General features: G+C 50.3%; 2 protein-coding genes across 2 annotated transcripts in view; one reads left to right on the top strand and one right to left on the bottom strand.

Moving 5' to 3' along the window:
• Positions 1 to 14375, bottom strand: part of UNK (unk zinc finger) — a gene marked incomplete at both ends in the record, with an annotated part of 36053 nt that extends 21678 nt beyond the window's left edge. Inside the window, one exon of the mRNA XM_079544138.1 lies at positions 14278 to 14375. Within this exon, the coding sequence (XP_079400264.1) occupies positions 14278 to 14375 (98 nt within the window). The remainder of the gene's footprint in view (positions 1 to 14277) is intronic.
• A 3902-nt stretch (positions 14376 to 18277) lies between these two features.
• On the top strand, positions 18278 to 18906 carry H3-3B (H3.3 histone B; the record flags this gene model as incomplete). Its single annotated transcript, XM_079544516.1, has 3 exons — positions 18278 to 18405; positions 18486 to 18639; positions 18721 to 18906. 3 exons carry the CDS (start codon positions 18278 to 18280, stop codon positions 18847 to 18849), a joined length of 411 nt encoding a protein of 136 aa, XP_079400642.1. The 3' UTR covers positions 18850 to 18906.
• Between the last annotated feature and the right edge of the window lie 6651 nt (positions 18907 to 25557).

The following is a 25557-nucleotide window of genomic DNA, read 5'->3' as shown; positions in this document are numbered from 1 at the left end:
ACCATCTCTCATGGCTCTAAATAATTGGAAATATGCCTGAAGATGTATTTACAGACGGCAGCATACTAGACTCATTCAGAAAGCAACATCCATAAATAAAGCATCCTTCTCCCCTTACCCCTGACAAGAAAGCCCGGCTGACAAGAAAGCCTCAGGAAAATGCACGCATCCAACAGAAGTGATTTTATTTGTTTGCTGTGAGGAGAGAATATCAGTGGCAGGAGCGTTCCTACAGTGGATTTTGCCAGCATTCCTTCCTCTCGACCTCCAAACAGTTGGGCTATGCTTTGCCCTCCACCCACAAAGGCTGAGGGCTGACCAGGAGCCCCGCAACAACAGCTGCACAGGGACTAAAGCTCAGTACCAGAAAACATGGTGCCAGCACACAGTTCACATGGGGTAGGTAAGGGCTAACAACACTGCTGGGTTCCTTTTCACTTTCAAAAAGCCAACTTGGTTCAAATGGGAGGTCCCCACTATGAGCATAATTCATTTAAAAAATGAACACTGCAATAAAATTAATTCATGCCTCGAAAGCTTTCCAAGCTCTTGGGCCAAGAACAGGTCTAGAAGGTGGAATTCTATACATTATTTTGTCTTATCAGTGCACTAAGACTTGTAACAACATTTAGGTTAGAAAGTGAATTAAGTAGACTTCATGGGTAGATAGTGATAGGAGAAAGGGAATGGATTTAAGCTAACTGGGGGGAAATTCAGACGAGGTGCAACTAAGAAATTCTTTACCCAGAGGGCAGTGAGGCCCTGGCACTGCCCAGACCTGTGGGTGCTCCATCCCTGGAGAGACCCAGTGCCATGGATGGGCCCTGGGCACCCAGCTTGTGGCAGAGGACCTTTCTAACCCAACCATTCTGTGATTCTCTGATGATTCAATGAAATTTCAGCAGTATGATCTCAGACTGCTCTGCAGAGGCACTGTGAGGTCACCAGTCACTCCCTTCTACCCATACGTCTCCATGCACGCCCTTGGAGAGATGAGGTTCATAGAACATCCCAAGTTGGAAGGGACCCACATGGACTGTTGAGGCCAACTCCTGGCTGTCTCTGGTTCTCTGGAAACCAAGGGGAGACATCAGACCCAAACAACCCAGGTACAAAGCATCAAGCCCAACACTCCAGTGCTCTAGCAAGAGATGGGCTTTTATGAAATACCATTAAAAAACAAAACACAAAAGGAAGAAACAGAAAAGCCTTAAAAGAAACACTAGAACTGCACGATCAGCCAAGCTGAAACAGCTTCTCTTTAGCTGGTGAGGTTAAAAACACACACAATGATGAGGGATTTGGGTCTCTGGAGCATCAATTGATGCTGAAGAGCATTTGAAAATTAATTGCATTTCATGATTGGCTAAACTCCCTGGAGAAACATTTATTATAATGTAAATGAGAGATAATTACATAAGTAAATGGCTCACCTGAGAAGTGTTTAACACCTAACTTGCTTCGTCAGAAACTCATTCTTTAATGTTGTCTATTAAACAAATGATCTCTCACTCTTAATTTCAAAGCAAGGCCTGCCAACAGGTGCTGCTAAGCCCCCACCAGCACCCCATCATCCACCATGGAGCCCAACAGAGGAAAACCAGCACTGCCACATTAACTCAGACATTTCAAGCCCTTCAATCACTGCTTCAGCTTTTCCTTTTCTCAGCCCACTGTAATGTTTCAAATTACCCTTCTCCACAATGGCCTGAATGGTAAACTGCCTCACAGCCCTGTGTTTTCTTGATTGATGAAGTGAGTTTTGTCTCCTTTGGGAGAACACAGGCCACTCAACCAACCACTCTGTATTAAAATATATGAAAGACGTCCAACCCACGTGCTTTGGGAGCAGAGAAAGGATACACAGCCTTTGCACGACTGATGGCTCACAGAGCAGAATGCTATGAATATTTCAGTGGTCTTTCTGCAAAGGCTCCAAACAGAAACACACAGATCCTCCCAGTGCACGTGGTCCTCGCAGGTATTTTCCCAACAGAGCTGAGAAAAGGAATTTCTGAACAACCCTTCAAACATGTAGAGCAGCAGTACGTATTTCACAGCACGTCAGCCCCACGCCGTGCCTTTGCAGGAAGGGGAACTCTAGTAACTGCAGCTTGCATTTCTCAACTTCTCTCTAAAGGTCCCATGAAGACACAGGAGGGGCAGACATTCCCACCCTTATTTCATACAGCAGTTACTCCTGTATTTACTTTTAAAAGACAGAAGATTCATCAGTACTCTGCAAGTCACTTCAGGAGCACTTCCACTTGTATGTGTATGGATGTAGCATTTCCAAGCTCCAGTTTTGAAGTGGCAAGCACATAGCTTGATCTTCTGATATCACTTTATGTCAACAGCAACACCCAGGTTCCCGGAGGAACGCTTATCATTTCTGATTCCTACTCAACAAAGACAAATGCAATTCTAAACAAATAAGCCACAGCTGGCCAGAAGAACACGCAGCAAAGTCACCAGGCTGAAATGAGCACGCAGCTGAGCAGGATGGACACAACTAGAAACGAAGACTTATTTCACTAGGAAGACAAGAGGAGAAGTTATTAAACTAAATTTGAGAACTCCCAGAGGCTAAAGGAGGGGCGAAGCATTAGGGAGGATAAAAGATCGTTCCACTTCCTCTGGGGTGGGAAGTGGGAAAGAGCAATAATTGCTCCCTGTAATTTACGCTGTAGGAGAACCGCCAACTGCTCACAACTGCCAGCACAGCTCTGCTCCCCAGGCAGCACAGCAAGTGCTCGTGTCTGCAGCCAGCACTGCAGGCTGCTCCCTTCTGCCTGCACGGACTGAGCTGCTCTGGGATCTGCAGGGACAAAGAAGAGCAAGAGGAAGCTGAAAAATAAAATTTAAAAGTATATATACATACACCCTTCCAAACATCACCAAACAACTTCAAAACTAAAAAGTTGTTTTGAAGACACTCTAACTGAGCAGCTTCATTTTCAAACTCAGTGACTGCAGCCTTGCTTTGCTCACCGTCGCTGTATGCTCAATGCTGCAGCTTTGCTGTTTGGCTGTGGCTGCACCCGGCGTGCCCAGGCAGCTCAGCACAGGGCTACCTGCATCCAGGGCTGCAAACTTTCTGCCAAACTTCCTGAAGTCATGCATGCACTGGTGTGATCTCAATTTGGGAAAGTGCATTGGGAATGCCCGAAGACAGCTGAGCTCTAAATTCTTTGTTAAAATCCCTACCCAGAGCTCCCCGAAATCACTGGAAGACTCACAATGACACCAAGGGAGAAATCTCTACTTTATAGCAGAGGGATCAGGAAGGCTGGGGAGAAAAGATGGAAAAGAAAGAAGAAAAAAAATGACTCTTCCAAATCTCTGTTCTTCCCATAATTCTAACACTGTCCTATTTGCAATCTTTCAACGCTAGCTCCTCTCCTTTGCAGTCCTCCTTTCTCCTCACTGTCAATTCCCTCCCTGCCAAAATTCATTTGGGGATCCAAGAGAGCACTGAGGCTAATCAATCGGATCTAAATCCTCTGCAGCAGGACGACACCACAGAGACAACCATTAGATAATTGTTTGGCTAATCCTGACTAAGACAGTGCCTGTAAAAGTAGGATAATAGCAAGATCGAGTCTGGTATCACCTAGATTTGGCGTGTTCATGGGTGTGCATTTACATCCATGACACAGCACTAACACACCCTTAATAGCACCTGGTTCCAGTGCTGTTTATTTTGGTGTAAGCCCAGAGCTAGGGACAGCTTTCTAAGAGCTCAGTGGCTTGGAGCTGGAAGCAGTGCCTCGTGTCCATGGGGCTCCATCCCTGCAGCTCTAGTGAGGAACCACTCCAGGACACAGCACAGGGCACACTAAGAAATCAGCCCAAGTCTGGCTGCTTTTGGGAAGTCCAGCCTGGCACGCACGCTTCCACTTCATTGCTGGCATGGGAATCACTAGTTGAGTTATATATAATGGATTAACTGCACTGGTCTTTCCAAAAAAGCCCTGCAGAGTTAAATCTAGCCAAGAAGTCTGCAAATAGAGCACTAGTTTTTTTTTGTTTTGTTTTGTTTTAAATAAACATCAAACTTCCTGATAAGATTTCGGAGATGAGGAAGAAAATGCTCACATGCCATTAGCATTTATTTCAGTCCTGCCTCTCTGCTTCTCCTAACAGAGGATCGTAACAGCAAAAACACAATTTTATTGGCATCAAAGTACATGGAAACACCGTGGGCTCTTTGCTGGCACTTTCACACCAGTCACATCCTGCTCTTCCCGACAGCATTGCACAAGGCTGTGCCACAGACCTCAGCGTAAAGCCTCACACGGTCCCAGCTCACTGCTCATGCAGACAGCCAACCTTTCTGGACACTGCTGCCTGAATGACAGTGCTCACTGCTCTTCACTGGGAACTCCCACTGGCATCCGACTGCTCAGACAGCAAGCTGCAGGAAGTTTTCCTAATTCAGCATAGGAAAGGGAGAAAAAAAAAACGTTACCAGTTTTGCTTCAAAAGTTTAAATGAGCGGTTGGTGTTAACACTGATAAAATTATCTGAGGTGAACCCAACATGCTTACCCAACAGGCTGTCTGCAAAGCAGGCAGCATTGCAAAACTCGGGAGAAAAAAACAAACAGCAGATATAGATGTTTCTAATTCAATAAGGCTTATCTATTGAAAATATTTTCCAAACTGCTGTTGTGAAGCTCAAAGAGCCAACCCCACACAAGAGGGAAAGGAAAAGAGCTGTCCCTATTTAATCAGCTCTCTAAATTCATTTCACCCTCATAAAATTTTATTACAAAAGATGATATCTAACACACTTTAAGTAAGAAACCTACGACTCAATTATTTTCCTTTACTGAACTGTGGTATTCCAATTGAAATGAGCCAGCGGTGCATGACAGAATCTACTTATTCCAACAGCATACTCAATAAAAACCCTACTAATGCACCTTTTGTTTAACATATCCTTATTGATCGAGGAAAAACGATATGATATGCAGCTCTGACATTGCTCGGGAGCTTTTGCTCTTAGGGCAAAGAAGGCATTCCTGGACAAGAACGGCCGTTGTGCAAAGCCATTCAATTCTTTTGCACTCACAATTCCCTGCAGCACCCTTACACATCTCCTGGCAGACCAGCAGGGTGACTCAAGGCTCTGCCTTTATGGAATTCCTCAGCATGCCAAGGAGGTCAGCAAGCTGCCAGCCCTGGGCTTCTGCTCCTGGCCACCACAGGGTCCCAATGCCTTACAAGCAGATGTAACCTACTGCAGAAATAGAGCGTTGCACTGATCACTGCTAAGCATCAAACAAACAACAACAAGCATTTTTAGCAGCAAGCTTGAACAGTTTCATCGTGATTTCAGGGAAAGTTTCCTGACAAAGCATTACCAACAGCCCTTACAACTCGCTGTGGCTCTCCACAGCTCTGATACAGTCCCATGATATCCCCCATTTGACAAAAATACCCACATAATGTTGTTTCTCTACAACCTCACAGCCCGTATCACGAGGGATTTTTGCTGTGCATCACCTGACACAAAACACAGACATTTCCTTTGCAGTACATCCCAACAACTGCTGCCCTTTTTGCATGCTGACAGCCAGCTGCACTTTCGTAAACCTTGAAAAGATTAGAAAACATTTAAACCTCAAAGAAGAATATAAGGACCTCTTTCTAAAAACTAAGGGCTGATTGTGAATGTGGGGAAGGAGAAAAGGATGAGGACAAAGTTTCAGTAAGCTCACATCTGTCAAGAAGACAGACTTCACATGCCCCAGTGTTTTCTTTATCACCTAAATAAATTGAACCATCAACTGGAAAAAGGTCACACAGCAGACAGCACCGTGTGACTTGAAGGCTGTTAGATTTCCCCTTCTCCATTAGAGCTTGACAATAATGTCAGTCTAAGGGCAAATAAAGAAAGTGAAAGTTGGAGAGACTTATTACAGATGCATGAAGTCAGGCTTGTTTTGTTGTGGAGGTTTTTTTTATTTATTTAAAGAGTCCATATATAACTCACTGTGCACCTCCATGGCCAAGATGACGGTGTGTGCACCCATAGCTCACACCAGCTGTGCTGGCTCCCTCAGTTCTGCTGCAGGAATTGGTAGGCAGCACTGAAGTTTTCCTTTTCCTGGACACCTGATTGATGTGGCTGAACTCAGAGCTTAATCATCATGGAAGTGCCTGGGTTGCAAAGGACCACAATGATCATCCAGTTCCAACCCCTGCTGTGTGCAGGTCACCAACCAGCAGCCCAGGCTGCCCAGAGCCACATCCAGCCTGGCCTGAATGCCTGCAGGGCTGGGGCATCCACAGCCTCCTTGGGCAACCTGTGCCAGTGCCTCAACACCTTCTGGGTGAAAAACTTCTTCCTAGAAGAAATGCTGAAGAACAGCACGTGTCACAGAAAGTAAAGCACAAACTGCTAGATTACACAAAGCTAAAGATAGAAAACCAACAAGAACGTACAACAGTCTCATTGAGCTGTAACATGATTGCTATTGCAACTCTGTGTTTGGATTTCAAAGCATGCTACGGAGTGGAAAACAATGCAAGTAATTCAGTTAAACTGCAAGGAAAGAATGATATAGCACCATCACTTTATAGATGAGCACTTTAATTGACTGCTGAAAATAACCACGTGCATTCTAAAAATAAAACACTGGCAACTGCCAGAAATTTGCATGAAATTCTACAATGAGAAGAAAAACATCCAACAGTTGTTTCTTGTCTATACATAGAAAACAAGAAAAAGCAAAGAGACCCTACAGCATGGTGCCAAGGCATCGCAGGAAGACAGCCCTGTACCACTTTCAGGCAAAACACGGTTTGCTTTCCAGAATTACAGCCAAAAATGGCTTCATTTTGACAGAACTACTACACTGCAGTTCGGGTAGCTCACCAACGCTCTGCCTTGATGATGAAAGCAAGTTGAGGCTTTCAGTTCTGAGTTAATTCAATAATAAATCGGTACTCATTGATCACATCCCGTTTGCCAGCAGCCAAGATGCGAGCTTCACTGGGTTACAGTCACATCACAGCCTGCAAGGCTGAGGGGAAGAGATGCTTGTTCTGCTTCCCTGGAGCCGTGTACCCCTCAGGCAGGGCTATGTGGAGTTGTGTCATTCAAACCAGAGGAGTTAAATAATTTGAGTCTTTTTTTGGCTCTCTTTAAAATAAAAATCAGAAACCTGTTGTACCAGCAGACCATGAAAGCTGTATGTCCAATCCATAACAATAAAACCCATTTCAAATCCAACTGTCTCTTTACACAAGAGCTTTCACCTTAGTAATTAAAACAACCCAAGGATGGACGCATGCATGCATGTAATCACAGTGCATTTCAGACACACTGCCTTCAAAGCCATTCACAGGATCACAAAAGGGCCACAGCGATCATCTGGTTCCAACTCCCCTGCTATGTGCAGGGTTGCCAACCACCAGACCAGGCTGCCCAGAGCCACATCCAGCCTGGCCATTCAGCAGGATCCAGAACTCAACGTGAAGCTGACATTTACATTTCATGGAATTTGATCTCCGAATCAGCTGGCCGTGAATTATTTGATACGACCTCAGCACTAACTAAGCATTCAGACAGCTCATGCAATGTTTTGAAAACACACCCGATTCCCCCCAAGTTTAAACATCAGATTTCCAACTTGACACTGTGAATTTATGGAAACAACATGGCTGTGCCTAAAGGAAGCTTCTGTTTTCAAGCACAGCTCACCCCCAGTTCAAACAACCCTCCCCTCTCTGTGGGCTGGATTCTGCTCTGCACCCATTTACCTGCACACCATTCCTTCCCTACAGCATCTGTGTAAGTGCTGAAGATCATAAGAATTGGACAAAATGATCCTCATGGGTCGCTTCCAACCTGGGATACTGCATGATGCTAAGTGCTTCTCAACTAAACGTGGGTTGAATGCAGCTATTTCAGCAAGGAAACCTCCAACGTATTGAAGATGAACAGATATATGCTGTTAAAGGTCCACACCTGCTTTAATTCTCACTAAAACACATCTCAAATACGAGCAAGTATTTTACTGCTAATTACCCAGCAAACACATCCATCCGTGGGCTTTAGAGCTTGCAGCCTATCCCAAACATGGAGAACGCCCACTGAGACACAGAGTTCATATGGAGTTAATATTCATCAAGTTTGCTGGATTAGACTAAAAAAGAGCAAAGATCTGAACAGTATGTGGATGTCCTATGCTGTAAAAATTAAAATAACAGCTTCCAGTCAACTTCTTTCATGTGGTACATCTCTCACCATTCATTCAATCACCAACAAAGCCCAGCCGGAGTTTGCAACTGCAGAAACACTTGTGGAGGCTGGGAACAGGGCTGGGCTCCTCCAAAAGCACTGTTACTGCTCTGAGAGCTCCCTGAAACAAAATGCACGCAAGAATCCGCAAAGGCAAAAATCTGAAACAAAGCTTTATTTCCATTCAAACCATTGCATAGCTCAGGCTTCCCATGGTAGATTTTTATGAGCCTTTTTCAGGCTATCCCTCAACATCTCGCCGCACAAGAAATCAACGTGGTAGCCTTCCCCCTCCTGGATATGCCAAGAGCCTTTGTGATTTAACATGCAGCTCATAGATCAGCTGCAGCCCCGTCCTCACTGCAGCTTTCAGATGGTGCATCGCTGTTTGAAGATCTGAACCATAATCAAAAAACCAAAGCTCCACGAGGAACGATGGCCTATCCAGAGCAGCCTGCATCTGAACACAAAATGGGATCTGCTTCTCTCCAGATGAAGTGCCAACCAGATGTGCAGCAAAGCTCCCCGGAAAGCTTTATGTTTGTGAACAGACACTTTCTGTTTTGAGTCTGAAACAAAACACAGCGATTATCCAGCAGGCACGGACCCGCATCCCGTAACACACGTGCCAGCACAAAGATAACAGCCAGCTCTTGTTGGCCAATTTTAAAGAATCAATGCCATCCCATTGATTTCCCTCCCCGTTCAGCACATCATACTTCAGTCGTGCCTGCTGCAGCCCAGCAGACTCTTCCCACACTGCACGAGAGCTGCACGTAGATGCAGGTCCAAAAGAGCACTGCACTGCCACGCCAGCCTGCGCTCACACCAGGTACATCAGCAGCACGGAGATGTACACCAGCACAAGCAGGGAAGAGCAGCCAAACCCCAGGCTATGCCACAGCTCTGCAGTGTGACTAATCCATATCCCAACTAATCTGGTAGCACTCGAGATATTTTAAACGTGCAAACTCTTTTTGTTGCAGCAGAGCTGCACGGTTGCCCCGAGGCATCTGCTGCTTTTATTCCTGTTATGATGGTAACATTAAAGTGCTATTAATAAAAGCTCCCAGTTGATTGAAATGAAGAGGAGAAAAGCTGCCTCTGAGCACATTGGGTGTGCGCTGACTGCTTCTTTATTAACTGTGGTGACAAGTGGAAGATGAAGATTAACAAGTAAAACAATATCGACTCCAATTCAGACTTTTGCAGATACTCATCAGGTGTTGATTCAAGGAACTATTTTCCTTTCAAGATGCATTTCTTAATCTAAAAAGAAATTCTAGGCATGCAATGATAAAAAGAGGTTCAAATAATTACTTAACTGTAATCAACGGTGCAACCACTCTTAATAAAAGAGTGATCTCTACCAAGATCCATTTGCAGTGCTGGCCAACAGACAGCGAGCTGACAACAAACTCAGTGTAAGTTCCCCTTCTGCTGGTGTCCTAATGGCTATGTTCAATTTAACATCTCTGGCTCTCAGTAAGAGATAAGACGTTGGTCAGAACCTCTGCCAGAAGGTGGCTGCATGTTCCAGTGCCTCACAGGAAATCAGAAGCCTTATTCTGGGGGGTCTGAAGGAAGTAAAATGCTGGAGACTGACAGCTCTCCTTAGAATAAAGCCACATGCATTAACATAAGGCACGATTCCCCGCCAACGCTGATCCCCAAAACTACCCCATCATTAAGTGCCCCAGTCCTGCTCTGAGACAATGCAGAAATACCCTCCAGCAGCCACACATGCATTAAACAGCAACACACAGCACGGCTGCATGGAAAGCTGTCAGCTTTCAGAACCCCAAAATGCAGACTTTCATGCTGCAGACTGCTCCAGTGCATGCACTCAACAGCAAGCACATACTGTGAGTGCAGCCCTTCCTGTTAATGCTCCAGTACTTTATATTTCCAACTTCCTGTTACTATTTGTACTTCCTAATAACAGTTTGTAGTGTACTCGTGTTCAGAGAACTTCAGAGACCTCATAAACAGCAGCCTGTGCTCGCCTGATGAGATACACCAATGCTCACAGGTAGCAGTGCAGCAGGCCAATAGGAAATCCCTTGTTTAGAAGCTCACTCTGTGCTTTCTACCACCAGCTCTGAAGTCTAACAGTGCATTTACTCTCAGCTTTTTTAAACAACAGACAGATCCTATGCTTGCCTAAGTCCATATCATTTTGTTCACCTAAGGAAAAGCACAGCAATGAGGGCAACATTCAGACTCAACACTTATTTCAGAGTGTTGTTAGGTTAAGAAGCCCACAGGCTTCTAAAACCAATTTCCTAAGACTTAACCTCCTCACTGCATTGCAAAAACCAGCCAGCCCAGGCACATCAAAGCATCATTTAACAGCACACATCTTTTAGTGCAAGTGCTAAAGGTCCTAGAAGAGCAAACCACGTACAGAAAAGCACTGACTGACAATGTGCTCACTTCACACCTGGGTTTTGGTTTTATTTCCACAGGCAGCCAGTCTGTACAGCTGAGATCAGCCACACTGCGCTGCCCCGATAGCGATCAAACACTGTCCACTGATAGGAAGATAAGGATTGCTCTCTGCTACTATAAATGCTTTCAGGTGTGTTTGTTGCTTCTGAATTGGAATTTAAATGTAAGATTTTGAGATAGGTAAGGCTTTGCTTGCAAGCTCTTCATTGGAATCAATCCATCTGTGATCTTGTTGTTCTTATTTCTTCTTTATTCTGCATTTCTGTCACTGCTGCAATCCGAGTTCCTACTTAAAGCTGAGAACCACTAGGCAAGGCGCTACTCAAACACGCAGACACAGGAACGCCTTGGATACAAAGTTAATTTGAGTTACAACATTCCATCAGCCTCATTTTCATCACCACTTACAGCTCAAGTGCACGGCTCCTTTCGCCCGGCAGAAAAAGATTGCAAGATAAAGCCCTGGTGAGTGCAGCCCAGCAGCCTCTACCATCAGTTCACAACCAACCCTGTGGATGCAGGCAGAGCACAAAGTACATGGCATTAATCCTTCAGGAATTTCCCACAATTCCTTCCCCTCCTGAAGAAGTCAAGGTTTTGCCTTTTAAGCTGCAAAGGCACATCCACAGAGCTTTGCTGCTGCTGCATGAGGCAGGATGGGATGCACTCTCAGGCCCAGACCTCGAGTGAAGGCACAGCCTGCAGCGATACAGGAGCTGCACGTTTGTCCCCAAGACAGCAGCTCGTATTTAAAACCTGCACACCCAAAAGAATTATCACAAGTAGGGATGACCTGCCCAACGTGCCCAGGAGTTCATAACCTACCTCGGAATATTTTCAACGCTGCTTTTGAATGCATGCATTTTTAACAGACCAGAATGAATGCACTTCTGTTTGGCTTTGTTCTAACTGAATGGGTTAATTCGTCGTCACCTGAACATCTCCTTTCCTGCAGAGTTATTAAGCTGTCTGACTTTCAGGTGAATGCACAGCAAACAAAGCACTGTTCTGCTTGCACTTATCTAAACTCTGTGTGATCAATAAACAGCCGAGCAGCATACAGCCTTAATAATTCACAATTAATGAGTTTGCTCTGACTGAAAACCAATGACAACAGTGACAGCCAAATGGACAGAGCGTGCCAAAACCCAGCGCTACAGCGGCGCTCAGCACCTACAGCACTGAGTGACTGATGGTTTACTTTCAGTTTCTTTGAACTCAGCCTCTATTCACATTTGTAATAACACATTAAAGACGGAGATGCACGCAGCAACAACCATGAGCTGCAACAACCAGCCAGAGCTGAGAACAGCACCGAGTCAATGAGCAGCTGAGGTTTGATGGTACATCCCCAAAGCAAACCCACTTCCCAGGACACACGACCTGCTAAGCTGCACAGTATATCCCCCACAGACCAAAGCTACCTGAGCGACGAGCCACGCTCTGCACCCGTGGCATCCACAGAGCTCATCCTGCTCCAGCAGCTGTGGGATCACAAGGAACAGCCCCACACAGACCTGTGATCCAATAACCCGAGTGAGTGTAACAGCAGCTGCTGAGTCTCTCACTTGAATTCCACAAACAGAATATCAGATCCTCAGGTGTGAAATACAACATTCATAATTCAATAGGGAAGCGTGGAACCAGAACGTCTCCAGGAGCATCCAGCTACACCCTGCAACAGCCAGCAAGGATGTAATCAAAGGGGGCTTTAAGATTCCTCTTCTGCGAGCAAACTGCACCAAAGGGAGTGGGATATCATCAGTAATTCTATTCTGTCCAGGTTTTATTTTGTTGCACATCTAGAATAAGCAGAAAGGTTTCCAGACAAGATATAGAACTGCATTACAAACTACCTAAAGATCTCACACAAGTACCAAGAGTTTAGAAATTGACACTAATATAGAAATTGGAACCCTTCCTAATAAATACAACACAAACTTCCCAGAGATCCACGGTACCAGATTGCCTGTCCCCAGGGAACAGCAAAGCATGCAGATAATTAAGCTTCCTTGAGTTTACAACTCGTAACCTTCGTGTCACTTTATGGAAACAAACTACATTTAAAGAAGAAAAAAAAAGGGGGGAAGAAAATATTTACATTTTGACAACATACAACTTTTTTACATCAACGACCACCAAGTAAGTTCCCATATGTTATCAGGAGGAGTTTGCAGCACGATGTGACCTACTGCACAGTTCCCAAAGCACGGCTCGCTCTGCAGCCCCAAACCCATCTCTCACGTATGGTTACAGCACTCTTCCAACTGTTTTCACTGAATTATTTTTAGCATCCATCCGCAAATAAGTGCTTTTCCCCTCCGGAAATAAAGCTAATTACACCATCACCTTTGTTCCACAGCGCACTGTTTTCCTCCTCTGTCCTTTTCAGCTGCTTGGTCCCAAATCTTCCTCCTTCTCTTTCTATTTCCTAAGCTTTCTCCCACTCTTTCTTTCTTGATCTTTGACATCCTTTCTTCCACGGCCATGCTTAGCCATGCTGCCATCTCCATTTCCCTCTACCTGATGTCCCCGCAGCCTCATTTTTGTGTCACATCTCCCCTGGGCTTTCCCTTTTACTTTGACCATCGCTTCCCTGCCCAGGGATCCAATGCATCCATGCACTTCTGCCTCCTTCACTCCTATAGGGCTGTCAAACTTTAACCACCAGAAATAAAGCCACCTGTGGGCCCGTGCTTTGCAGCTTCGTAAGGATCACCACAGGATTTCCACCCTCAGTCTACGGCAGACCTGACATTGTGCACAGCCCAGGCTGGGTGTGCAGCTGACAGCCCTGCAGGAGGCACACGGATCTGTGCTGATAGAGTTTGAATTCAGTTCTGCACCAGAGCACCAATGTGTGCAAGAAGCAGGGGAGATCCGTGCTGTTTTGCCCTACAGGTGGGCAGCACAAAGAGAACAAGGAGGGAAGTTGATTTACAAACGCTCTCTAACTTTATTCTTCCAACGGGACAACACCTGAGCTCCCTTCATCCTTCCTGCCCTCCTCAGTCACCTCTCCCCATAACTGGGGACCCACAGCGGGGTCAGCAGAGCCCTCAGCCCCACGCCAGTCCCTGGGCGAGCACTCAGTGCCCACACAACACCCAGCACAGCCCGGGCTCACCTCACACACCCCCGCCCCGCCTCCCACAGCCGACTTTTCCCCCAAAAAACACCCATCGCAGGGCCGAGCCCCTCGCTGACAGCCCCCACACGCTGACAGCCCCCGCCCCGCGCCGTCAGCCGGCCGCATCCCACCGAGGCCCCGCCGCAGCCCGATGGAACGCGGCCCCCCGCCCCTCCGGGCCCCGGTGCATGCCGGGCGTGGCGGCAGCGGCGGCGGCGGGCGGGAGAAAAGGGGGATCCGCTCCCCCCGCCCCTCGCTCCCCGCCCGGCCCCCCTTTCTCCCTCCAACCCCCCCCATTCCTCCTCCTTCCCCCCCCCCGCCCGGGGCCGGTCGCAGCCGGTGCGGCGCGAGGCGGTGCGCGGGGCTCGGCGCGTGCCGCACGCTGACGTCAGGCGCGTGTTGGCGCGCGGGCGGCGGCGGCGGGGGAAGCTCTCGTTACGTACGTGTAGTGCTGCGGCTTCTCGGGCTGCGCTTGCAGCGCGCTGGCGGCGTTCGCCGGCCCGGTCGCGGCAGGGCCGCTCGCTACCGGGCCCTTGGACATGCCTCCCGCCCGCCGCCGCCGCTCCCGCCGAGGAGACCTTTATTATTCACTCTGCGCGGTCCGCACGGAGGGCGCCGCGCGCAGGCGCCGCCGCCGCCATTGCCGCCCCGGTGCGCGGGGTGGGGTGGGACTTGTAGTCCGGCCGCGCGCGCGCTCTCCGCCAACCCGGGACGCGGCCTGCGGCGACTTCCGGGAAGTCAGAACTACAACTCCCAGTGGCGCTCCGCGGCGGCGGGGGAAGCTGCTTCCGGTCGCGAAGGGGATGACGGGAATTGCAGTTCAGGGTAGAGCGCGACGGCGCCCCCGTGCGGTGGGGGCCCATGGCCCGGGCCTGTGACAGGGCCTGGGCTGAGAAGGAGGAAAATGAGGAGAAAGAGAACACGGAGGAAGATGAAGAAGAGGAAGGTGAGGAGGAGGAAGGTGAGGAGGAGGATCTGGGGAGCAGCTGGTGGCCTACCTCAGGGCAGGTGACACAAAACCCTCAGGGACTCCAGGTCAGCTCAGGCCTACGTGCCTCGGCCCGGCCGTGCTCGACACGGAGCCTCCTGGACAACGGCACCCCACCCCACAGGAAGCACCGAGCTGCTCTGCTGGGACTTTGATCCCTTGCACCACATGGGACAGCTTCACTCACCGGTGCTCTGGTTGCATGGTAAAGGGCACCAAGCGTTTAAATGGCAAGCACCTGTATTTGTTTATGAAACCTTTGGCAGGGGTTGGGTGGTGTTAATGATAAACTCTCAGGCCTGGTCTGTGCCATTGAGGCAAGCTGCTCTTGGAATCGCTGCTCGCAGTGGTGCAGCACCGACTGTGGGATGTTGGCAGCTCTTTCCCTGCGTCTGCAGGGCTCAGCCATATGCCACCAACACAACATCCATGTACCGCCCCTCCCCAGGAGGCTGGAGCACTGTAATTATACAGCTTCTGATCAAGTTGGGCAACTTTTCAAGAAGAGTATACGTGGAAGTCCTTCAGTTAATACCTATGTGTATGCACCTCTGTGTCCAATGCACAAACACCACCAGCAATGAAGCTGCAGGAAAAAGACCTTCGACAAACAGCTGCTAATGCTGAAGCACAGGGATTCGGAAAGCATTGACTCCAGGCATTGTGTGCTGCTTTTTTGTTTACTTGACAAGCCAATGCAGATGCTGCTTCCTCTTCAGCTGTCTTCTGTTTTGCAGTCGGGAACATGCAGCACTCTGCCAGGTGACAGTGCTCAGAGCACGCAGCTATGTGTGCCCTGGGTGCACTTACCTCTATCTGCGCACACATCTTTGCTAACACAAAGTGTTCATTTTCTCTCCTCAGCTTTGCTGCATACGCCTTTTCCTCATCCTCTGTTTAACCTACTGGGACGTAGAGCTTTTCTCCAGTCTTAATTCCAAGAGAACAAAGCTCAAAAGTGTCTAAATTTAGAAGTGTAAGCAATCGTTGCTACAGAAATAGGAGAGGAAATATCAGAGGAGCAATGCCTTTCAACTCCTGATAACAAACACCATGCTCTGGTCCCCTCACGTCAGCAATAGTATGGTATTCTACATACATTCTACATAGTATGGGCTTCTACAAACATCAAATTTAAAATACATGAAGCTATCAGAACAGATTTCTAGATTTCTTTTTTCCCAAGCATGAACAACTCGGATTAAAGGGCGGCTCTTTATTTCAGATCTCAATTTTCCAAGCCGCGTCGAATGCAAATGACTGTTTGTGCACCTCCTGGGCCATCCTATTGCTGCGCTGCTTTTTGTCTCTGAGAAGTAATTTGTGTTTTTCTTCACGAGGACCAAAAGAAAATTAACCTGCAAAGGTGGTTGGGGACCAAATAGATGCACGTGAGGCAGCGTCCCCCCAGCAGCTGCACATGACATTCCTGTAGCACCGTGTTGGAGCGCATTGCTCGACTTGCAAGGAAGGGGAGAAGCAAAGAACGCTACGTGCGGAGCCGCCACAGATGTGCTCTTGCACCAGGCATTGGCCTGAGGGATGCAGGCATTTGGGGAGGATGCAAAACCTCATGCAAAGTCTGCCTGATTGCATCTGCACGCTGAGTGCAGATACCTTCGGGAGTGGCTGTTTGCGTTCACTCCATGTTCTGTGTGCTACAACTGCAGGGCATTTGGGACCTGTTCTTCCTGACCATGGGGGCAGGACCTGCCTCCACCCCCAGCAGCTGCTGCGAATATAATAACGTAACAGCAAGGCACAACTGGAGGGAGCAACCTCCCCCAAAATACAACAACTTTTCACTTAATTGCTATTATCTTCCTAGATGCAACCAACAGGCATTAAGGATTTGGTTTCCTACTTCCCAGAACTTTGTAATTAGCTATGGAGTTAGAAGACAACCCACAAAGTGAGTGGGAATGTGGTTTTAGGGAGGTGGAGAACAGCAGCACAGAGGGGCCCAGCTGCAGCATCTGCACCCTCCCAGGCTCTCCCCCAGGACACGCACGTCCCAGGGTGATGTTCCCGCTGGCAGGGAGCAGCGGTGCCTTTTGGAGGGCAACACATCAGTAGGACTGCCCCGATTCAAAACCAAATCCTGTGGCAAGCGTTCCTATCGCACAATACGGCTGCTCCCATTCATAAAGCCAGAAGACGGACGCTGTAAGCGCCGCGACGGGGCTGGGGCTGCACGGTGCCGAACTGGGCAGTCCCTTAGCAAGCCCATACAAGCTCCTCCACCTCTCCTCCGACACCGGCCGAGCCAGCCCATAGCGTGCGCCCAGAGTCTGCTTGTCCCCGCTGTCCCCACGACCGGGGGGAGCCCGGCCGTTCCCTACGGCGCGGCCCGACCCCGCCGCTCGCAGTCTCCGCACCGCACGCCGCGAAAGGCATTTTGTGGCGGGGCCGGAGGGGCGGGCCGGCAGGCGGCGGGGCCGAGCAGCCCTTGCTCCGGGACCGCCCGCTGAGGTCCCGGGAGCCAGGAGCCCGCCGCCCGCCGCCCCGCCGCGCCCCGCCGCCGCTCGCCCCGCTCCTATTGACTTCCCATTGTGGAGCTTTGCAACAAAGGGTAGGATCCAAACCGTGCCCCGTTTCGTCCAATCAGCGCGCAGAGCGCCCGCCCGATGTCTATTGGCCCCTTCTCGTCTCACAATATCCAATCAGCCGCCGACTTTAACAACCAATCAGCGGCCGGGCAGGCACCCAATCAGCGCCAAGGAACAGGAGCACGGCCTTTGTGTCTTATTACGTCACGGCGCCGGCGGAGGTCCCGGCCAATCGAGCGGCGCGCTGCTTCCAGGCATTGTGAGGTCACCGCGCCGTGTGCCGCCCCCTCTATAAAAACCGCGTCCCCGCGGCGGGGAGGGCGCAGTGTGGGGGTAGCTGCTGACGGAGCCGGTTGTTGTCAGGGCAGCGCAGGCTTCGGTGCGTAGCGATATCGGCGCCGGTGCGTCTTTTTTCTCTAGCAGGTAAGTGATGCACGCCGGGCGCGTTCTGCGGTGTTGCGCGGCCTTCGGAAGCCTCGGTTGTGTTTTTTTTTTTGTTTTTTTTTTTTCCCCTGAGCTTGGCGGATAGTTCGGGCCTTGTCTACGTGCCTCGAGTCACGGCCGGTTCCCATCCCCCCGCTCCTCCGGGGTGGCCCGGGAGGAAGGAGGAGGTGGCGTGACTCAGTGCGCTTCCCCTGGGGAGGGGAGCGGTCGGGCCACAACGCGGAGCGGGGGCGGAGGAGGAACCGTGACTCCTCCTCCTCCTCCCGGGGGAGGCCGCTGGCCGCATGCCCGCCTCGACGGCGGAGGGGGGGGGCGGCCCGCCGGCATCTGCCGCTTCTGGGGCTTGAGGGGATCGGAGGCGGGGGGAGCGCCGCATCGCAGGGCCCGGCGGGTCGTTGCCGTCGCGGGGGGAAGCGGGCCCTGCCTGACGGGTGCGTGTCCTCGTAGGTAAGTGAGGAAAAAATGGCTCGTACAAAGCAGACCGCCCGCAAGTCCACCGGGGGGAAGGCTCCGCGTAAGCAGCTGGCCACTAAGGCGGCCCGGAAAAGCGCTCCCTCTACCGGCGGCGTCAAGAAGCCTCACCGCTACAGGTAAGGCTGCCGGCACGCTGTGCTGCGGCCCGGCTGCCGCTGCCGTGCCCCGCCTGACCGATCCTTCCTATTCCACCCAGGCCGGGCACCGTCGCGCTCCGTGAGATCCGTCGTTACCAGAAATCCACGGAGCTGCTGATCCGCAAGCTGCCCTTCCAGCGGCTGGTCAGGGAAATAGCCCAGGATTTCAAAACGGACTTGAGGTTCCAGAGTGCGGCCATCGGTGCGCTGCAGGTAGTGCTGGTGGCCTGCTGAGGGCTTTGCTGAAAGGTTCTAACGTCGGTTCTAACGTTTCTTCTTGTCCTCTTGGAACAGGAGGCGAGCGAAGCGTATCTGGTGGGTCTGTTTGAAGACACAAACCTGTGCGCCATCCATGCCAAGAGAGTCACCATCATGCCCAAAGATATCCAGTTGGCTCGCAGGATACGGGGAGAGAGAGCTTAAGTGAAGGCTGTTTTTATGGTGTTTTGTAGTAAATTCTGTAAAATACTTTGGTTTTAATTTGTGACTTTTTTTGTAAGAAATTGTTTATAATATGTTGCATTTGTACTTAAGTCATTCCATCTTTCACTCAGGATGAATGCTAAAAGTGACTGTTCACATAAACCTCAGTGATGTGAGCCTTGTTGCTCAGGAGTGACAAGTTGCTAATATGCAGAAGGGATGGGTGATCTTTCTTGCTTCTCATGCATGTTTCTGTATGTTAATGACTTGTTGGGTAGCTAAACTTGTAAGGTACTAGAATTGATATAAATGTGTACAGGGTCCTTTTGCAATAAAACTGGTTATGACTTGATCCAAGTGTTTAACAATTGGGGCTGTTAGTCTGACCATACATCACTGTGATCAAATGTGGACTTTTTCAGAGGGTGAAACTACAACTCTTAACCACAGTGTAACTTACAGTTTCCTAAAACGTAAACCTGGCAGCTATAGAATACACTATGTGCATTTATAATAGCTATTTTATATATTGTAGTGTCAACATTTTTAAATTAAATGTTTTACATTCACATGCGAGGAGTCTTTGTCATTTGGTTTGTATGGGCTTGGAGAAGCTTATTCCTGGCTCCAGTATGGTAGCAGTAGATGCTTGTGATACTGGACTGCTGCTGCAGCTTAGCTTTCTGCCGATGAAGCAATGCCTCACCCTGGCTCCCCTTGATGTTTTTTAGGAGGCCTGAGTCAGCTCCTGCTCAGCCAGGAGGAGCAGTCTGACAGGCACAGGCTAGGAGGCAACTTTCTTCCCTCCCTCTGGGGCTCCCTTGTTTGAAGCTTAGCTGCTTATCAGTGGCAGCAGCACAGGCCCAGCTTCAGAACTTCTGCTTTTTCCCCCTCCCTCCCTCTTCCTTCCACATTGAAGGGAAGTTTTGTTGTTTTTTTCAGTGGTGGGACTGGTTTGTCTAAAGTGAATCCAGCAGCATCTGCCCAGGTCAGGGCTGTGAGCGGATGCAGGCTGTGGGAGCGCAGCCCTCCGCCTCTCCCGGCTTCCTGTGGGATCTCAGCCTTGTGACTAAGGGCAAGGCAGCAGCCATGCCAGAGCAAGCAGAAACACTCATTATATAACCAGAGAGCATCCAGGCTGCTAAGCAAATTGCTAGATTCTCATTTCCCATCTAAGCTTTTTTGATGAAACGGGATCAGACGTAAACCTGCACTTGAGGACAACCCTGCAGGCTAGCTGCTGACAGGTCTGGTTTTCTCACTAGTCTCTGGGAACAGCCAGAGTTGTGGCACCGGAAAGCTGCTCAAACTACATCTGGAACAAGTAATTAGCATGCAAATTACATTGTTAGGCCAGTTCTTAAGAACAGGCTATGCCAGCAGGGCTAAAGTTGAGACAAAAGTTGCACAGGGAGTAACGTGAGCTAGTCCAGCTTGATTTATTTCACTGAAAAACCCAGACAAAGGGACAAAAATCCAGAAAAGCAGTAGTTGATATATAAAGGCACGCAGGAAGTCAGCACTGGCCTCTCCCTGCAATTTTATTTTTTTTAAAGACCAGATGCTTTTGCTGCACTTCCTTCCACAGCAATGTCCTGCAAGTATAAGGAAACCTTTCTAGTTCCAGTTCGAGGAGCCAGAGCCTGCATCTTGCACAGCTGGGTCAGCAGAGCCTGAGGAGAGCTGAGCCACAGCCCTCCCTTATCAGACAAACCACTCGGTGTGTTTAAATCCTGCAGCTGGAGAAACAAACCCTCATTACCACAGGCTCTTACACAACAGCCTCAGCACCCCTTCCTTCCCTGCTCCAAACACAGGCACTGCTCACCACGTTTATCGCCCGCTAAAAATGTTTTCAAGTGACTCGAGGTTTTAAGCAGCTATTTTCCTCGCTGCTAAGCTCCACTGCATCTAAAAGGTGAAGTTAATTCACAGCACTGGGCTGTGGCCAGCAGCACCTCAAGCTGGCTGCCTCAAATCCACCAGCACTGCTCAGCCACCTGAAAGGCAGGGATGGACGGCGAAGCTGCGTGCGGTGACAGCACAGCCTGCTGGGGGGGACACGTGGCAAGGACAGGACATCCCACAAGAGCCCTGAGGGGCACCCAGCCCTGGGAGCAGCATAGCTTGCATTTAGGCAAGTCAAAAATAGAAACTGTGAGTGGTGAGATTTACTGATGCTTGGGCTGGTGTTGGATTGCAGCAGCGGGCTGAGCTGGAGAAGTGTGTTATAAAATAGCATCCCTCGAAAACAAGAGTTTCCTCCAAGTGGAAAACAATGAAACATCTGGGAATGCCTGGAAGCTGTTTTTGAAAATAATGCTCTAGCTGCTCTAAAGGAAAGAAAGAAAATCAAAGAAAACCAACCCCAAACTATCAAAGTATCCACTCATCTCAGTGATCTCAACAAAAATTAAGTTAGCTCTTGCATGTGGTGGAATGGAATGGCAACTCTTGGTACTCCACATTTTACTGTAATTATAGTTGAAGAAATAAAACGTTCCCTCACCAATTCTCTGGATGATTTCCTCGCATTCTTGCTCAGAACTCGATGCAAACACCAGGCAGTCAAACGTGCTCCCTTTGGGGCTCCCTGAGGAGGCACTAAATATGGAAACAAATGCATCGGCCTGCAATGAGAGCATGTCAGAGCAATCCCACGAGCAGCCACGCTGCCTCAGCCCTGTGCTCCCACCGCCTGCATCCCCACATTGGGTGGGATGCCCAATCTCAGCCCTGTGTCAGCTCAGGGCTCCCTGCTCAGCTGTAGGGAGGGGATCCATGCACAGGGATGCTCACAGGACACAGAATGCAAAGACACTGCTGGTCTTCAGGCAGCGTCCCACGCAGGAGACTGCAGGGTAGGGGTGGCGAAACAGGACCTGCATTGGGGGCAATTGGGGACAAGGGGCTTTGCAACTCAGTGCATGAGCCAGAAACAGAGCCTCGGGTTCCCGTGCTCACCCTGGGAGATGCCTTCTCTTGTACAAGGATTTCCGTTTCCTTCACATCAAATAAAACCTCCTGGAGAGGAGAAAGGGGAAAGTAAAGCCCCAGTGACCACAGCACCTGAGCTCTATTTTTAATAAGATTGCTTGTGAGGCAGATTATTCAAAAGCAGAGCGATGAAGTGCAGCTTTTCCACACGGAGCTGCCTGTTGCTGGTGTTCCACTGATGGGAAGGGGAGATAGACTGCAAATTAAGAGAGTAACTTCATTGTGCTTCAGATGCAGGGTTAAAAGAAAGAAGACAAAGAGGAAGAACAGGATGAAAAAAAATAAAATAAAAATTAAAAAAAAATAAAAATAAAAAAAAAAAAATGCATGGACCACCAGTCCTCCAAGGATCTTCCAGCACTGTGGATCCATGAAACAGCAGCGCTGTGGCTGTGTTCCTGCTCTCAGGACACCAGCTTGGGCTGAGCAGAAGATGATCACCCATGGGCTGGCTCCACGCTCTGCCCACATGTACTCAGGACCAGGGCTGCGCTCTGCCTTCTTTGCTGGTTTCATTAAAACCCTCTGGAGGCTCCAGCAGCAGCCACCCGAGCCCCAAAACACCCCAGCACCGGGTTCAGCCTCCCCAAGGTTCTCCAGTTGGACACACACTGCTGCCCATCGCTCACCCGTGGTGCTGAGCTGCTCTCCAGCACAGCAGGAATGGCTTTCTGCAGCACCTCTTTGCCTCCAAACTGGAACAGCAAGAAGCACAAGCATGGAAGAACAAGCTCAGAAGAAAAAAAAAAAAACAAACACCCATCTCTGCCCATCTCCTCACCATCCCAACACCAATCCGGCCCAGGTACCTCAGGTTGTAGAGCAGCCTGGGGGAAAAAAAGACCCACAGATCCTCCTGCTGCTTGTTGCTGGGGGGGAGATGCTCAGAGACCCCTCACCTCCTGGTGCCAAGCCTACCTGCCCCCCTGCACCCTCCGCTTCTCCCCCTTGTCACAGCGCCTGGGGCCACACTGGAGCTGGAAATGGGGCTCCTTATTCTTCACGGCCTCCAGGTAGGGCAGCAAAGGCTCATAGACCTCACCATCGTGCCCCTGCCACCGCAGCACACGGAGGCTCAGTGGTTGTCCCTTCAGCTTCTGCAGCATCGCCCCGGCCTGGAGAGGAGGATGGGAGAAGAATGCAGGGGGAGGCACAAAGGGAGGACCGGAGGGAGGGTGAAGTCATGCCACCCACCTGCCCGCTGTAGGCGTTCCTCAAGGAGCATCCATTGATCTCATCTAGGACGTCCCCAGCCAGCACCACCTCGTCCACCTCTGCCTGGCTCCCAGGAAGCACCTCAATGACAATGACACGGCCATCCACGTACCTGCGGGATGCATCCAAGCTGCAGCTCAGCCCTAGAGACCACCCCCAGCCCTTCTGTGCCATCGGCAGCATTTTGCCCATACACAGAGGGACAATCACCCCATGGATGGGGAACCAACAGAGGAGAAAAGCACCCGAGACATCCACAGCCTCAGCTCTGGGGGTGCTCATCTCCTCATGTGCCCCTTTTTGGGGCCATCCAGGTCTACAGATCACCACCTCACCACCATCCCCAGTGCTCGGCATGGGACCGTCTCATACATGACGCACACCTGGAAGAGAGCAGAAGTGACAGCAGCCATAGGAAAAGCCACAGGACACTCAGTGTGACCAGGGTAGGGCAACATGGGGACCCCTCCCTGGGGATCACTTCTGGCACAGAAACCAAACCAGGCCTTCAGGAGCTGCTCCCCAGTGCCTGACATGGCACGAGGACCATCAGTGGCCTCCTGTCCCCCTGTGCTTAATTGTTGAGCCCAGATCTGGAGATACAGATCCCAACAGATACGACCTAAAGCTCACAGGGAGCCTTATAAAGGAGTTTCCAGCCACCTTCCCTCATCTCATAAGCAAATAAGCCCCACACATGAGTTCTGAGCCCCCTCCCTCACCCTGCACAGCCGCTGCCCCTGCCCCAGGCTGCTCACAGCAGCTCTTGCTGTCACATCGCATTACTCAGAGCCCCAAAACGCAGCCGGTTCAGCTGGGAGCACTCATGTCCATTGAGGCATGAACACTGTCAGGCAGCAGCTCTGCCTCCTGACCACAGTCCCAGCGTTGGGCTACTCCTCGGGGTTTATTTTGGAGTTATAAGGCGGCAGAGGGATGCTCTTCATTTTTCTGGAAGCCATCAAGGCATCCCTGCTGCTCACAGCCTCGGAACACATAGATATTTCATCGAGCGAACACAAGAGCGAGATCAAGTGACCCAGGCACTGCGTGTCATCCCAGAAAAATGATGATTTTTCGGCAGTGAAGTGGGGAAGGCAGCACAGGAAAGCTGCATTTATGTCAGTGCTGCTTGGCTTGGTCCTACACACCCAGGGCAATGCTGGATCAGCGCCTGGTGACAGCGCAGGCACCCAGCAAGCTCCAACCCCGGCACGGAGGCAACTCCACATGCATCCCTCCAACTGCAGATGGCTGAAGCTGTGCTGCCATCCCTGCAACCCCAACCAATGCTTGTTTTTCCTATCTGACATGCCAGCAAGGGCCGGAGCAGGCGGCAGCAGGGAGTGCTTACCGGCAGCAGCCAGCTCTCATCCAAGAAGCTGCAGTTCTGTGAACAAAGCAGTGCAGTGCTGTTGGTGCTGGTGAGGAGGGGGCTGTGCCCCCCACCCCACCATTCATTCCTGCACCTGCAGGTTCAGGGAGAAATCCACCTCTGTCAGCACAAGCACCAGGGAGAGGAACGGCTCTGCAGAGGGAGAAGGGACAGAGGCAGCATTACTGCAGGGTCCCAGTGGCTGCGGTCTCTCAGGGATGCAGCCAAGGTCCGCAGGGAGCCAATCTGCAGCATCACTAATGATGTTGTAGGGAGCAACCCCCCTAAATTCACCCCAGCAGCACCCAGAGCCAGCCCTTGGCAGCCTCCTGAGGAGCTGCACCAGTGCTTAGGGAGGCTGTTAACCTGGGGTTATTCATCAAAGCCAAGATGAAAGGCTGTTGCTGTGGCCTGGTCTCCTAAAGGGTGCAGGGACCACACAGTCTGTGCACCGCTCAGAGCATCCTTGGTACAAGAATTAACACAGAAAACACCTGCAAAGCATCTTACCCCGCAGCTCTTCATTACCCAGGATGGAGCCCGACGAGTCATAGAACTGAAACACAGCACAAGACTCCATGAAACCACCTTAGAGCCACCAGGAACCCAGCAGTCCCCACATGTCGCACCTCCAGGAGCTGAGGGCTCTGCACCAGCTGCTGCATGGCCACTGCCAGCACTTTGCACTGCAGGGCTGAGCGCAGGAAGCAGCGGCCACGGCCCTGTGCTGTCAGTGCCTTCGTGCAGGTAGAGGCTCTATGGAGGCTGCTGGAGAGAGGGCTCGGTCTGCTTGGGGAAAGGGGAGGGGTTAACATAGGGGGCAGAAGGCATGCTCTTTGGGATCTATGGTCTTTGGGATGTGGTTTGCTTGGGGAGAGGGGAACAAACGGTTGGGGGATAAACACATGGGGGAGCTTTTGGGCACTTTGGGGTTTAACACATGGAGGAATCACAGAACAGCTTGGGTTGGAAGGGACCTCAAGGATCATGAATCTCCAACCCCCCCACCGCAGGAAGGGCCACCAACCTCCACATTTAATACCAGCCCAGGCTGCCCAGGGCCCCATCCAACCTGGCCTTGAACACCTCCAGGGATGGATGGGGCATCACAGCCTCTCTGG

Source organism: Tetrao urogallus, assembly GCF_951394365.1.
Source record: "Tetrao urogallus genome assembly, chromosome: 18".
Taxonomy (NCBI): Eukaryota; Metazoa; Chordata; class Aves; order Galliformes; family Phasianidae; genus Tetrao; species Tetrao urogallus.
The sequence above is the reverse complement of the archived record's forward strand: the minus strand, read 5'-3'. Positions and strand labels throughout refer to the sequence as shown.